At 41.9% G+C, this 15,376-nt stretch overlaps 1 protein-coding gene across 1 annotated transcript; it reads right to left on the reverse strand.

Annotated features, from left to right (window-relative positions):
* Positions 1 to 250: 250 nt before the first annotated feature.
* Positions 251 to 11,240, reverse strand: ANKEF1 (ankyrin repeat and EF-hand domain containing 1). Its single transcript, XM_031058313.1, has 9 exons — positions 10,862 to 11,240; positions 10,231 to 10,430; positions 9,135 to 9,284; positions 8,546 to 8,669; positions 6,899 to 7,694; positions 4,155 to 4,351; positions 2,774 to 2,940; positions 1,448 to 1,585; positions 251 to 376 (listed from the first exon to the last, which is right to left on the reverse strand). The coding sequence occupies exons 1-9, from the start codon at positions 11,205 to 11,207 to the stop codon at positions 251 to 253; spliced, it is 2,244 nt and encodes a 747-aa protein (XP_030914173.1). The 5' UTR covers positions 11,208 to 11,240.
* Between the last annotated feature and the right edge of the window lie 4,136 nt (positions 11,241 to 15,376).

Genomic DNA, 15,376 nt, shown 5'->3' on the forward strand with positions numbered 1-15,376 from the left:
TGAAGTATACTGAGCCAGCTCCAAGACTTGGAATCACATGAGGATCAATCTTTTTCCAGACTAAGCCCTCAACAAAAGATTGTGTGTAAGCAACATAATCTATAGAGGAAAAACTTGATATGATTTTCTTTTATGATAACTGAGATTTATTTACTGAGCACTGCACGATTCCTTCCTTGCAAAGGAGTAGCCTTTTACATCTTTGTCTCCTCAAAACACATGCTGAAGTAGCTTTTTGCAGATGCTGTGCTTATTTCTCAAATTTTCTATTGAAGAGGGTTGTAAAATCTGCCATGTGACCACAAAGAGTGGCACGTTCACTGAGCAATTCTCTCTGTTCTGCAAGCTGCATTGCTGTGGCATCAGGGCTCCATATCTACAAAATAAAGGTTTGTGTAGTTAATTTGGTGGGCCTTTTGCAACAGAGGCACTAAGAAGATACTGTCAGCCAAAGAGAGGCACGTTCTAGCACTCCTTTCCACTGTGAGACATAGAAAAGAAGCAGTGTGGCCTCCCAGCAGAAGAGAGGTCAACAATGTGTGTGTGTACAAACAGAGCATTCTCTTGTTGTCACTTCCAATCTGTATCATGCCATAGACTCCGATTACAGATAATGTGGGAAAGAAGATCTTAAGGTAATTATTTAAAATTACTGACTCGGGCTCACGATCCTCAGAGTGGAAAATAGTAATTAGCTGTAGAGTTCATCAGCTGTGTAGCCTCAGTCCTCTGAGACCAGAAACTAGCATAAATCAGGGTTAGGGAAATGATAAACAAACTCCAAACATAACTGCTCAGCCAGCAGTGGCACTCTTTTCCTTTTTAAGGAGGAAAAAAATATTACAAAAATTACTTCACTGTGATTATGTTGTTCTGTTTCTCAGTTATTTCTAAGCGTGTATGACAAGACCTGGACAAAAAAGTTTTATTTCCACTATTCCAACTCTAGGTAGCAAATATTTAGTGTGTTGTGATCCATCTAGTTCAGTATCTGGCACTGCCAAAAGTCATCATGTGATAACTAATCAACAGGGCAAGTTAGAAGTTGGTGCCCATGCAATGCAAATAGACTCCTATCTTTTAAAAGCAGGAGTATAAAAATATGTGTCATAAATGTAGTTGCATTTTTATTTTACTGTGGCTGCACTTTAATCCAATTTAAAAATCCGATAAGAGATTTTGATTTTGATAAAAGATTTTGATATATATAAAACAAATATTTGATTTCCACAAATATATGTCTTTTATATATATATATATATATTTGTGTCATTATAAATTATACATCCACAAACTCTTTAATTTACTCTTGTTCGGTGGCAACCTCTCCAGGCTGTGTCACATCATCTCTAAGCTAGATGAATGCTTGGATTGTTCTGAGTTTTGATCTCAGCAAGAGATCAAAAGTCACCATGGAACTGCACTCCTGTTTTGCTGCTGTACATACTTTCCTGGGTCTGAAGGAGATGTCATTTTTGTCTTCTCTCGCTGCCAAGGATTTCCAATAAGCAGAACTGTCCTTACGGGTACGCTTTGTCTTTTCAGGAACAGCTTCTTCCTCAGGTGGCGGAGATCCATCTGGAGACTGAAGGGGAAGAAGGTACCAATTTTACCAATACATCATGTTCACAAGCCAAGCATGCATCCTGCATCTTCTGATGCTCTGCTATGATGTTTACTGGGGGGGTATTTTTCCTAATCTCTTCAGAACCTGTTTCTGTCAAAGCTGATTTTTTAAAATCAAAAATTGCAAGGGCCACCCTTTTGAAAGGTAAACGGCACCTCTCTTCCTTGGGCACTAAAACATTTACTGCTCTTGGTGACTCCCAAGACAGTCACCTTGTACCACTGGTGATCCCATCCTCTTCCAAGTGAGGAATGAACAGGCACCTAAGGTAGTCTTCCTCCTGCCTATGAAAGTCCTGTGCTGTCCCTGACATTCAAAACCTTTGTGCAAGGGGATGCCAACATTTAGCTACTGGGACATATTTACTGCACTGTCCAGGGCAGCTGAAAGACACCTCCAGTCACACAGATATAATTTCAACTTCTCCCTAAATAGCAAGCTGAATGTGACTAAAAGTGCCACTGGTGAATCAGGAAGGTCTCATCTACAGGAGGAGAACCCAGATGTGGGCACGGAGGCTGGTGTCAGCTTGGGAATGGGGCAATGCTGAGCTGCTCAGGACTCCCAGAGGGTGCAGGAAAAGCATTCAGAAATAAAACAGGCAAACATCAGTGTGGGATTTGAGAAACAGGACTCAGGTAAGTAGTGGAAGAGGAAGGATATGGCACAAAATGGGAAACAGGAAGTTAGCAAGCCTGGTGTTGTCTCAGTGAGTTCAACTAGGAGAATAAAAAACCTTTTAACCAGTTTGAAGGGTATTGCTCTTATCTTGTGAAAAAAGAGGTTCTCCCTTTAAGAAATTATGGTTACCAGTTGTTCAGTGTTTACCACAACAGAGCTGGATGAGCATATACTTCAGAAGGAAGGAAAAAGAAAAAGAAATCTTTTTCTGTGTCCGTTAGTGATACAGGACATCATTCTGATGTGTGTCTGGGGAAGACATGAAGTTTGTCTAATCAGCAAGAAAAATTTCAACCAATGAACAAGTTCTAATACTCACAAGAACAGTATGGGCATCTGAAAATACCCACTTTAACAAAGCTGCCCAAGTTACAGCATTAGAGAGGAATGGGTGGTAAATAATAGAAAGAAAGCAGCTCCCTGCTAACTATTAGCAAATCAGTCCTTTGTTACCATCCCTCATACCTCTGTTTTCACAGATTTCGGTGGCTCTGGTGGTTTTGGCTTCCCACCTTTTGCTGGCTTTGCTTCCTCTTTTTCTTGTTCTTCTGCCAAAATTTGCAGTTGATTTTTGAGGAGTTCAATTATTGTAGCATCTTCAAGTACTTCAGCAAGATCGAGAGCACTCCTTCCTGTATTTAAAAAAAGAAATATCTGTGTAAACCATGAAAATTAACTTTGGCACTGGTTTATTGCAGCTGGACAATCAACTGAATCTAATATGGCCAGCAGTGTGCCTGACATTGGTGTGAGGACCAGTGGTCATCAGCACTGCTGGCAGAAATAAGACCTGGCAGACACCAGCCCTGAAACTCGTTTTGCAGGAATATTGCTGGAATTCTTGTATTGCTTGCTTTGTTCCTAATGTTCTGCCATTTGCAGCCCAATACACTGGTCCTGCAGGTTGTCATTTTGATCTCTGAGAGCTGAGAGCAGTTAGCACTAGGAGATAGTCTGCATTCCTGACCTTGTGCTGTGCTGGCCATCTCCTTCTGCCCCTGCTTGCTCTGTGGCTGGCAAGGGAAAGCCCCCTGATGGAAATGGACAGCTTCAGTGCTTAATGAAGGGAAAAAACCTGTCCTGGTTCTTATGAGACTCTGGCTGTAAAGTATCTGTGAGACTGACCTGCTGTGTGAATCACAACTCCACATGATACAAGGAATAAGGAATACACATTCCTTCTACAAGCAGGGTTTCACCACTAGGCATTTTGGCAAGGAAAGTCTCATTGTGTAGCAATGCTGCTTCCTATGTTAGAGCAACAGCTTGAAAGGTGATGCATGTGAACTTTTAAATTACTCTAGAGACAGTGAAAATAACTCTGAAGGAGGGATCTGCTGCGACAAGGTAACACTTCAGTACCAGCTCAGATTTGGTTTTCTGTTAATATTTTTTTCTCAGAAGTTATATCTACATGTAGAGCAGCAAGGAAGTCTTTTAACCAGGGCTGCCTGTGCCTCAAAATAAATCACTTAAATGAGTGGCAGACTATACTCTAAGCCCAGCTGAAATCCAATTTTCCCTCAAATAATAATAACTAGATAGAATGTTTTCATTAAAGCCACTTAAAACTCTGTATGTATCTTGTGAGGAGTAACAGTCTCCTGAATTGAGTAATTATTCATGTTACTTCATTTTCTAGATAGGCAAAGCCCAAGAAAGCCTTTTTTCAGTAATTATTCCACACTGGAGAAAACTAACTGAACCTGTTCCTTCATCCCAATCCTGACAGCAACCCTAAACACAGAACAGTTCTCCAAGTGTTCCAGGTGTTTTTAATAAAGAAACAGCCTGTTTTGGAGGCATTGCTATTTACCATTGCTGTTTAAAGCCTGGACGTCAGCACCTGCAGTGATTAAGAAATAGACCATGTCCAGCCTGCAGGCCTCAACAGCTCTCATCAGCGGGGTGGCCTCGCCTATTGAACGGGCATTGACAGCTGCTCCAGCCTTCACCAGCACCTCAGCGATGTCCAGGTGTCCATTGTAGCAGGCATGGTGCAGAGGGGTCCACAGGAAGTTGTCTGTTGCATTCACATCAGCCCTGCACAGGGTAAGAGCAGCTGTGGCAGCTGAAGCTGTTGGGTGCCTACAGTAACAGCTCCAGGGCAATCAGCTGGAACTGCCCACTGCAGTGGCGTATTCAATGTAAATAGCTATTTTCATACTGCTATTCTGACCCTGTTTGAGTCCCTGAACTTGGCACGGAATAGTAATTGTAAGTGTGCCTGGGTGCTGCTCATGTCTCCCCCTAAGCCATCAGTGTCCTTCACATGGAGCTTTTCATGGGTACAGCAAAAAACACAGGCATTCAAACACCTTAGTCCTGTAAAAGGCTGTTAGTGCTCCAGCTTCACCGAGAATGGCAGAAAGCAGATTCAGGAACTCAGAAAGTTCCCTTCTGGCCAAGAAGAGGTGCTACAGGACATGGGGCAACACTGCAGAGCTCGCCTGCACGAGAGGGAAGTGTTCACCTTTCCTTTCGGGCATTGCTGCCCTCTGCCTGCTCCATTCCTCTGCACCGGCTCCTCCCTTTGACAAACGAGTTACACAAGGTCTGCCTTGGGAGTCTGAGCACTGAAAAACTATTCAGCTACCGTGCTGCTGGGCTAGGACCTGTTTCTGCCCCAAATTAAAACTGGGATGCTCTGCAGAAAGCAAGGGCTAGTTCAAGGGAGATCCCTGCAATAGGCTGCCTTTGGTTGAAACTGGGAGGAAAAGCATTACCAGCCCTAGAGGTCCTGAAGGGAGTTAGGGACACTGTCCCACTTACTTGATGGACAAAAAGCTGCTGTCTTCCCAAAAAACAAGGAGGAAGGAAGAAAGAAGAAAAAGTATGAAGGAAGCTGCTTCCAGCGATAGCTGTTTGCTCTTCAAGTCAGGTGATTGTCTATATAAAAGCACAGATTCATCTGCTCTTCTTCCCTTGTTTAAATTTTTAATCTTTTTCAGAATTCTATCTTTGATGAGATCTTAGCACAGTAAATTCCCTGACCTACCATGTTTATCTCTCTTATCTTTCAGTCACTAAGCTGTTATGGTTTATTTGTATGCAGTTTTCATTTGTTTTAATTCTCATTGAAATTAGCTTCTTCAGTTATTTCACTTTCTCTCTCAACCCAACCTCTTTGCCTCAGACTCTGTCTGCCCCTGAACCCTTTTTCCTAACTTCATCCTATCAGAAAGAAACCAGTCAGTGGGAACAGGGACAATGCAGCACTGATTTAAAAATTCCTTGGCATTTTCTGCCCATCAAGCACAGAATTTCCCATCAGACCAAATTTCATTTACTTCTAATTCTTTCTGAAGGAAGATAGAAAGTAGATACCACCAATTTAATTTTAAATGTAATAAATGTTAACCATTTAGCTGGATAAATGTTTTGTTTTGTTTTCAATGTGGATTTGTGGTTCTGTACTTAAAAGGTTATATTGTAAAAGGTATTTGAATGCCCATGCTAAACTGCAAGCCCATGATGCTGAGAGATGCAAACCTAAATGCTACTGATAACTTTCCTGTCCATTTTCATTTCTGTCTATTGGAACAATCTCAAAACTGGTACTATTTATTCAAGCTAAGTTACTGTGTTTCGAGGTCTTATTGTTAAATAGGATGTGACTCCAGTGCTGTCTACTGAGGTTTGGGAAAAGGAGTAGAGATTAATCTGGTGGATTAATTTGGTAGCTCCTACATCTTTATCTTCAGAAAACCTGAATATACACATTACCCAATTCTCCATATGCTCAAGGAATGTCAGAGTAATTACCAGCGTGTAGAAAGATCCATGTGCTGTTAGTCTTTGCAGGAACCAGAGCAATGACTACAGCCCCTTTCCCTGAGATATTAATATTAACATGAATTCTATCTATGTATAGTAGAGAAAGAACCCAGTTAATGTAAATATCTTTGAAAAATGTTCATTTAAGCAATTAGGTGAAGGATTGTAGGACCACAGCAGTGTGACAATAAGAGATTATGCTATTACACAAGTATGACTGAATCTTTCTGAAATTACTTTCATTTCAAGGTGTCATTGAGATTTTTCACAAGTGTGTCTGCAGGCTACAGAATTGCTGAAGCACTTCTAAAACAAGGAGCAGGCTAATTAGTTGCAGGGGCTTCTGATGTAAATCCTGCTGTTTCAGCCTGCCTCAGCTGCAGAGGAAAGTGGAGGTTTAAACCAGGCATGTGGAACAGGAAAGTCCAGGATCACCTCAATGATTTCAGGCAAGTCCTTCAAGTCAGATTTCCCCAAAATCATTTTCCAGTTTTGAGAGTTCACTTGTGAGGATGCACTACTTGATGCACTATTACTTGGGTATGAACCTCTGCTGCTGACCAAATATCAACAGCCCAGACACCAAAAATTGCAGTCCTGGGAAACTTATCTCTTGGTTGTTTTCATTTCCATGCTACTAAAATATGAAAAATAATAAACTTACCCCTGTGACTTGAGATCTTAGGGAAGTATTTAATATTAAATGTTATATAAGCAAAAAACAAACCGTAGCCTTTTGCATCCAAATATTCAGTGGACATTTATGCTTTTGAAAGCCTTCCCAAAACAGCAATTAAATAGAAATTATCTTACCCCTTTTCCAGAAGAAACTCCACAAGAACTATGTTGCCACTTGCACACGCAACCATCAAAGGTGTTTTGTAATATTTATCTTTCATGTCTACTGGCACGCCCTGGTCGAAGGCTCTCTGCAGAGACACAAAGTCTCCTTCTCTGACCAGGTAGTTGATATCCATGAGGGTTTTACTGGGCTCCTCCATGTACCAGGCACGGTCGTCGAACACGGGGTGGGCGGTGTGGAGGGCGCGTTTGAATCGCTGCTCCTCGGGGATGGTGGGGACAGCCTCCACCATGCAGGCAGGGAGGCCATCTTCCCTGAGGGGACGTTCACTCTTGGGGATTACACAAACTGGCACAGGGAGGCCTTTCTTGCCTTTCCTTCTCGGCGGCTTCTTCATCTTCTTTGCTTTGGGCCCAAAGGATGATAGCAGAAAGGTTTTCTGCAGGTATTTTGAGCCTTTAAAAAAATCATCCAGGCTGATCTTGTCAGAAGATACTTCATGCTTTTTAGCAAGAATTTCAATTTGTTCCTGATCCACAGTGTCCCAGCGCTTCTGAATGACTGCCATGAATTCGCTTTTGGATACTATCCCCTCGTCTTCCTCGTCAATCTCAAACTCCTTGCGGATGGCATCCTCGTGCTGCACGGACCAGTCGTACACCTTCAGGTACCACGCAAGGGTCTTATCCGGCTTCTTTAGGGCTTTTTCAGCTTTGCGCAGCACTGCTGCTGCTGCTTTGAACCCACCGGCCTTGGCAACATCCCTTGGGGTTAGATTTATCAAGTTGGACCACGTAGGATCACAGCCTAGAAATATGGACACAATATGGCTAATAGTGCAGTGGAATTCCTAATTTCCTAATAATATAAGAAACTTGTAATACACAGGCAACTCGTGGCCACAGGCCTACAATTTTATATAAATAGCAGTGGTAGGTGGAACCACATCATTGATCCCAGGCTGGAAGGTCAGCCACATGTCCTTATTTTTTTCCCAAAGGGAGAAGCATTGAGCAACCTGTGCTCTATTTATTTAGCTACCCATGAATATGTATAAAGAGAAGTTCAGTGGAACTTTACATTTTTACTTGAAGTAGTAAGCAAGATTAAGAAGCAAACTAAGATTAAAGTGTCACTTATTTCTATACCCCAACATTACAATTTGGCAATGGATCACTTGTTTGGTCACAAGAACATAATGTGGGATTTTGCATGGTGCTCTTGGATCAAAGTTTGAAGTGCGATGATCATCTGATCAAGTCAGGAAAGGATCACAGCTGCTTCAGGGCATGTTTCAATACCCATGGGCATGAAGTTTTCCTCATGATTGCACAGAGATTTTTTTAAGTGATCATCAAATTAAAAATTTATTTTCTATTGGAAGTTTCAATACAATTCATCTAAACCCAACTAAACCCAGAACCACTTAATACTGCCCAACACTAAGTTATACAACCTCCTGATGTTTCTGCTGCTTTCTTTGAGAAATGTTTTCTCATCCACATGAGGTAAGAGCCTCTGTTAGGCCCTTCTGAACAAGAATTTTGCCACAGGGTACCCAAGAATCAAATCCTTCAGAGGTACCCTAATGAAATCTTTCCTTTAGCACAGAAATAGAATACAGATAATGGTTGTGAAGTAATTTAGTTTTAATGTACCTCTTTGTCCTATATACCTGCAGCAGTCTGTAAATCCTCCCTCTGCAGCATAATGAAGTGGTGTGTTACCATTCATAGCAACCAGTTTCAAGTCTGCACCATAACCTGAAATAATCGCCAGAATCTAGAAAAACAAACAGAGTCCCACCAAAAATCTTGTCTGTTCCTAACATGTGAAAATGTGAGATTGATTTACAAATAAATGCAATATCTTACATTCCCATTCTAATAATGAAGTTCTCTCCCATGTTCAGCTGGTCAATGCACATATAACATTAATGTTTTCTATAGCATTATGCTTATTTAACTGATGAAACAGAAACATTGTGTAGTTGTAGACACCAAGGACAATCTTGCCAGCTCACTGTGAGCCCCTGTCTGGCCTATCTATCACTGCTGGAATCCCTTTGATGCTTACAAAGAATCTGCTTTTGATTACTGATCATTACGCTTTGATAGCTGAGATAACAGACTCAAAAAAGCCCCAACAAAAACACACTCATAAAACCCAAAGCAAAGCTCTGTAACAACAAAAAACCCACCCAGGCTGGGCTTTGCAGCAATGCTTTCACAGCAGAAATGTTAATACCTCAAGGAAGCCTCCTTTGGCCGCGAAGTGTGCAGCACTGTGTCTCTCGAAGTCGAAGAGGTTCACGTCGGCTCCCCTCTGCAGCAGAGCCAGCACCACGTCGGCAGCGCCCTCCCGAGCAGCCTCCATCACGGCCGTGCGCCCCGTGGCCTGCAGGCAGCACAGAGCCTCCTTCCAGCTATTGCTGCCAGCAAACCACAGCCTCAGAGCCTCAAAGGGCCCTGCAGGTAAGCCTTCAGAATCTACTTATAGGGCTGCCAAGAGAGAGCAGCCAGATGCCAGCAACTCCAGTACATTGAAGGCTTGAGTCCCTTCAATAAGGCCCAATCAATTCCTTAGTTAAGGAATCCTGGATTCTGTGGGTATCTTCTCATGCACATTTATAACATCTAACACAAAATACCACCTCAGATTATGAAAGCAGGAGCATGAGGAGCTATGGCTGGAGGAGTGCTATGGGGAAGGCAAAGCAATAGGGAATTTCACTATGGTTCTGTGAGTTCACTCGAATACATTAATATTGTCTTTTCCTAGATAATAATGGATGCTTGCTTTGGATAACTCCAAGGGAAAGCCTGAGTTTCTTGATTTATCAACAGCACAGAGCTTCAGTCTTTCAGGTCTTTGTTAAATTAAGGAAGCAAAAAAATAAATGATTAAGACATACAAAAGAGAAGAAACTTCCTCATGCCTTGTTCCTGCCTTGATTGCTCATCAGATTTTCCTTACCTTTTAGCAAATATTCACTAAAATAACTTACCTTTTAATGAATACTATTTCAGCTCTGAAAACCTAAGGGCACATCAAGGCAAATACAAATCAGCACTGCTCCACTGAAGTACAGTGAACTGCAGCTCCTAACAGCTGATCCAGTTACATGTAAGTTTGGGGAAATATTTGCACTCTAAACCTATAAAAATCGAGAAGAACACTTAAATTCCTCTCCTCCAAAAATAGGGTGGTACAGAAGAGAGGAAGAGGTATGGCCACCTAGTTAAGCAATTTTCACTGCTTTATTATTTTAATGTGAGGATTTAAGGTCATGTACTCTGCTCTATGCTCCTGTATCTGTTCTTAGTTATAGAAAGGTTCATACCGGGTCTTTTGCATGGGGATCTGCTCCTTTCTCCAAGAAAATCAGGCACATATCTTTAACCTCATGAGCCTGCTCACAGGCTTGTAGAAGCAGAGACCTCCCAGTAGTGGTACAGCTGTTGACATCTGCACCATAATCCAAGGCAATTTGCAGGCAGTGGGTGTGACGAACTGTAGGTGAAAGGCAGTAAAACAAAATACCTGCAAAGGAAACCAGTGGGGATTAGGGTGCAAAAGGAAATTACCAGAAGGGTTGTGAGGCTATGAGCTTCACAGCTGACCAGTCTGCAACAGAGACCCCTTCACTGAGGGTGAAGCCATGCAAAAAAGATTTCTACTTCAGAGCCTTTACTTGAGGAGAAAGCCAGAGCTCAGTATGTCACAGGCCATGGGAGGAATGTGAGTCTCTATTATAAGTTACCTCTCAGCTCTCTGCTGGGGAGACTTATGATTTAAAGGCCTAGACTCTTCAGGGAGAATTATTTTCATCAAAGCTGTAATGGCCAACAGCTTCTGTTGGGCTGTAAGGATAACCCTCAAGCGCAGCTCCTCTCCACAGGCAGGACACATCACGTGTAGTAAGTGTGCCACACAGTTAAGGGATTGCTTTATGGCACTTCCTTCTCACTCACCTTTCCCTTCATTATCCACAGCAGTCATGTCTGCTTTAGCTGTTGCTAATAATTCCAGAATGGCCTCATAGCCCAGCTCAGCTGCCTTCATGGCTGGGGTGCAGCCCATGCTGTCGTGGACGTTGGGGCGCGCTCCGTGTTCCAGCAGGAAGCGGCACATTTCAATGTCGTTCTTCATGGCGGCCACGTGGAAGGCACTGTATCCCTCCTTGGGCTCTGTGTAATTAATCAGATCTGGGAATCCCTTCTGGATCAGGTTTTCTATTTGCTTCTTGTCTTTCTCGTGAACACACTGAAGAAGTTTGTAGATCTGTAAGTTTAGAAGCCTTTTATCTACTGGTAGCATCCCAGGATAGGGATGATTTTCTTCTTTCAAGGAAATACTTTCTGCATGGACAAAAAAGAAAACATGTAATCTCACAGAGGACATTATAATGACCTGCCAGTAAAATCAGGAATCAGACCATGTTCACAGCATGAAAATATCCACTTTACCTGGACAAAACATTAGGTTTTGAACTAATTTATCTTTTACTGTGAGCAGCACATATAGAGACTATATAAACCCAAGTAGCACCTTACAAAATTTTTCTCTCTAGTCATCCAGCTGTTCTGAAGAGGTCTCATTCGAGGAGAAAATTAAGTTAAAAAGCTGCAGGGTAACTGCTGTCCATTCAAGAAACTGTTATAATCTACAATTACTTAGAAGCCTAAGGGAAGGCTGTTCATCTGTTATTTTCAATGGGGGAAAAAGTCACAAGACACCATGTCCTCTGCACTTCCTGAAGCATCAAATTGATACTAAAATTTATACTAACATCACCTCATCAGTGCCTGAGCACCTTCCCCGTTTTTGAGGTTTTTTTTCTGGTAGCTGATGCATGAACTTCCTGCTAGGCTATGTAGATAAAAGAGAAAGTCAAAGTTCTCTGCTACAAAACCCTTGGAGGAAAAAAAATACAGATAGCAGCACACTGGTCTGGGAAAAGGTTCTTCCAGGTCATGCATCACAAGCTTCTTGAAAAAAAAATTTGGTGCAGGACTTTGCACTTGCCTCAATTCTGGATGTTTTTAGTTTTTTTTTCTTTTAGGTTTTTCAGCCTCTTTTAGCTAGTCTCAGCTCTCATGGCTGGAGGGTTAGGAAGGGTCAGACATTGTAGGGACCATTTCTGAAGCTTTCCTAAGTGGATGGGAAGCTTCCTAGCAGCTTCAGCAAGCCTTGGGTCAGCCCATCCTCCAGAACTCTTACAGGACATGCAACACAAAAAGGCGAAGGAACATCTGTTATAGAGCACTTGGGGTTGGGTTTGTTTGGGTTTCTTACTCATTGCAATGTAGTCTGTAAATGGGACCACTCAGCACCTGCCTGGCTACTGCTGGGTGCTTTGTGGATGTCTGTGAGAAGGGGAGATTGCAGAGAGATCAGAAGGATGCACGATTCCAACAGACTTTGTGAGGCAAGACCTCCCATTCTGGGAAGGAAGCCTGAGAGAAAACTGCAGGAAAAGTAGAAAAAGATGACTGAAGGTGAATTATGTTGGGAATGGACAGAGAGGTAATTTTTGTACCACAGGTACAACTTGCCAGTTGTAGTTTCTGTAGCTATTGCCTTTCATTTCTTTGGAAGTTCTGTGTCCAGCCTAGTTTTGGAACAGAGATTGGGTCAACTGTTGGCATATTTCTGAGAACTGTGCCTCTTGTCTTCCCTGCCAGACAAGGCCCTCAGCTCCCTCCCCGTGCACCCAGCTATGCTGGGTGAAGGTGTTGTTATTAGAAGCTGCTCCCTTGCACAAGTGTTTAAGTGGGTACTAAAATGCAAAGACTTTCTCTTTGCAATGAAACCTGGTCTGAATAGGTCAGCTGTTCTCAGATGTTCTCCATTTAAACAGGGCATTACTCAAATCCTTTTCTGTTTAGGTCTTACACAACCCTCATTCTGATCATAAACAAGTATATTGTTACATCAAACAATTAAATCTTTAGGTAGCAATAACTTCAATCTGTCACCTGTGGCTTGTTCATTCTCATCCCTACCATGTTGTTCTTCCTGTGACATTTTGTCCCGTGAAAGGGAATAAATGCAGAGATTTTTATCCTGCTGACAGGAATTACACCTATAGCAACCCTGTGGCCCTAAAGCTCAGAGCTGAGAAATAAGGGTACTTCAGAGTAGTGCCCTGCTAGAAGTGAACACTGGAGTCCCCACAGAGCCTGCCTTTTAGAGCCTGAAGCAATTTCTGAGCAAATCCTCAATACAGGAAGGCTTTTTCTGGCTACTGAGGACAGGGAAAAGTTGTGATGCATCCTCTGCAGGGGCTGTGAGGAGGAGCAGCAGGAATGTTCTGCAGGGAAGGCTCTTACAGTACTTACACCACTGAAATTCAGCAAAAGAAAGATACTTAGATGGAAACTGATAAGCTTAAATGTTTTTAAAGATACTTAGATGGAACTGACAAGCTTAAATGTTCTCTTATGCTTTTGTTCCACTTCCCACCATCCTGCAGCAATAAGGAACTTGGGTTTACTTCCAAAAACCTTTCTTCCCACTGTTATTCATGATTTGCACCTGGACTTTTTTCAGGAACTTATTCAGGATGAAAACTTGCTTTTTCTTCCTTTCTTTCCCCCCCTGAAGCAGCAAACACTGAAGTGACATTCTCCTTGGACATAGGTTAGTAATGCCACAGAACATGAGCAGAACTGCACTTGGTAAAAACCTGTTAGTAACCAACCTTTGATGAACAAACATGAACAAATGGATATAACATTCAATACATATGGATTTGGATTTATTTCATGGATTATCTTGGAGATTCCTTGAGATACTTGCTCCCTATAACCTCTGCCCCATGCTGGACATGAGATGGATGGCACACCTTACACTTACTGCACACTTTCATTTTTGCTCACAGTGGAATGCACAATTGGGTACCACTTTCATTCTAATCAGATTTTTTCTGGTGCTTTTGAGCTGCTTATCACAGTATTCTTTTAATATTTCACATGCAGCAATAAAATTATTTCCATGAGCAGAAGTGAAATTATTTTTATCGCAATAGTGAAGTCTGTTGTTATCACAATTCAGCCACCACTGAATCCTTACCCAGTTTAAAGTCTTTGCTTCAAAGCATTAGGAACCAACAATTTACATGAAAAGAACCATAACATTTTAAGTGTTACAGCTAACATTTCTTTGCAGCGTTTGTTGAAAGTGACTGGATCAAGTTTTATTAGAAGCTTCTAAAGTAGCATCATCAAAGAAACACAGGTGGGATAAGAAATTCTACCCAGGGTCATATAAAGTTATAAGCAAGGGAAAAAGGCTTCTAAAATAAAAACTGCAACATCTTGTCAATTTTCATTGTAAATAAGTAAATTGACTAGTAGTAAATACTGGTAAATTTACTAGACATAAATATTACCAATGCTGTGTATTTCATATATTTTTTATCACTTCACCTATAATAGATGGTTTAATGGAAAATGAGGGATTGTTAGTGTGGCTTTGAGACAGGCATGCTTTGGGGAGGGCTTCATGAAGCTGTAACCGCAAATCCCAAGCCTGTAGTGTTTGCTTAGCAACAATTTTATCTGTTGACAAACATAACAGACTCGCTACCTTCATTCTGCCAGCTTGTGTCATTGTTCTGATGGAGAGCATGAACTCATTTCAAATCCAGATTAATCCTTTTCTCAGTACACCTGGCATTAAGAAAATCATTTTAGTTGGATTCCTGTTTCCCCACAAAGCTTTCCAAGCTGTGATGGAGGTAGATTGATAGAGAGGGATCTTCTGGTGGCCGCTGATCTCATTCCCTGTCTCCCAGTCAAAGCCTGCTGCCTGACTGCTGCTGGAAGCACTTGTAACTCTGCCTTCAAAGTTTGCAAAAGTTTTGTCAGTTTCAACATTTCCAGTTGAAAACATCCCTTTAATTATCACTATTCACAACCAGTAAACAAAATTTTCATGTTTTATCTTTAGTGGGAGAAAATAGCTGAGCGCTTTCTAAATTTAATCCCTTTGCATGCTGGGCACAGAGATAAGCACGAGCCCTATATGTCAATATAAAAGGAACCAATATGGTAACAGTGCCATGCTATATTTACAGCTTTATGTGAATAATTGCACTGGATTTTTGGCTGTGACTAATGTTTAATAGGAATGATGCAGCAAAATCTTCCTAAAACTGAATTCCAGTCTCATGAATAGCCTATAATGCTGTGGTTTTTTTGGTCTTAATTCTCCAGTAATGCCTTGCCTTGGGCTGAGGCACAGCTGAGCACAGTGACGGGCACTTAGGTTTGAACTGAGCAGGTTTCAATGTCGTGTGGAGATCTCAGCCCAGATCCAGTCCTGAGTGCTGTAAAGGCAGTTCCCAGGTTATGGCTGGGTTGGATCAAAAGATGTGCATCCTTTTGTCTTCAGCTTGCCTTGCAACTTCCAGGCACCTCAGTATCCATCAAAACTGGGGTGTAATGGAGCCCTGACTGCACGCACCTAGAGCCCTGATTGCC

The sequence above is a fragment of the Geospiza fortis genome, unplaced genomic scaffold, assembly GCF_000277835.1.
Source record: "Geospiza fortis unplaced genomic scaffold, GeoFor_1.0 scaffold275, whole genome shotgun sequence".
NCBI classification, from domain to species: domain Eukaryota; kingdom Metazoa; phylum Chordata; class Aves; order Passeriformes; family Thraupidae; genus Geospiza; species Geospiza fortis.

Bases quoted from the DNA above. Each gene is read 5' to 3' on its own strand.
- ANKEF1 (XM_031058313.1), bottom strand. From the start codon at position 11,207: ATGCTACCAGTAGATAAAAGGCTTCTAAACTTACAGATCTACAAACTT. The intron at 9,285-10,230 runs GTATGAACCTTT...TGCTGCCTGCAG, and splicing joins ATCCCCATGCAAAAGACCCG to GCCACGGGGCGCACGGCCGT. The intron at 377-1,447 runs GTATGTACAGCA...TTTATTTTGTAG, and splicing joins TCTCCTTCAGACCCAGGAAA to ATATGGAGCCCTGATGCCAC.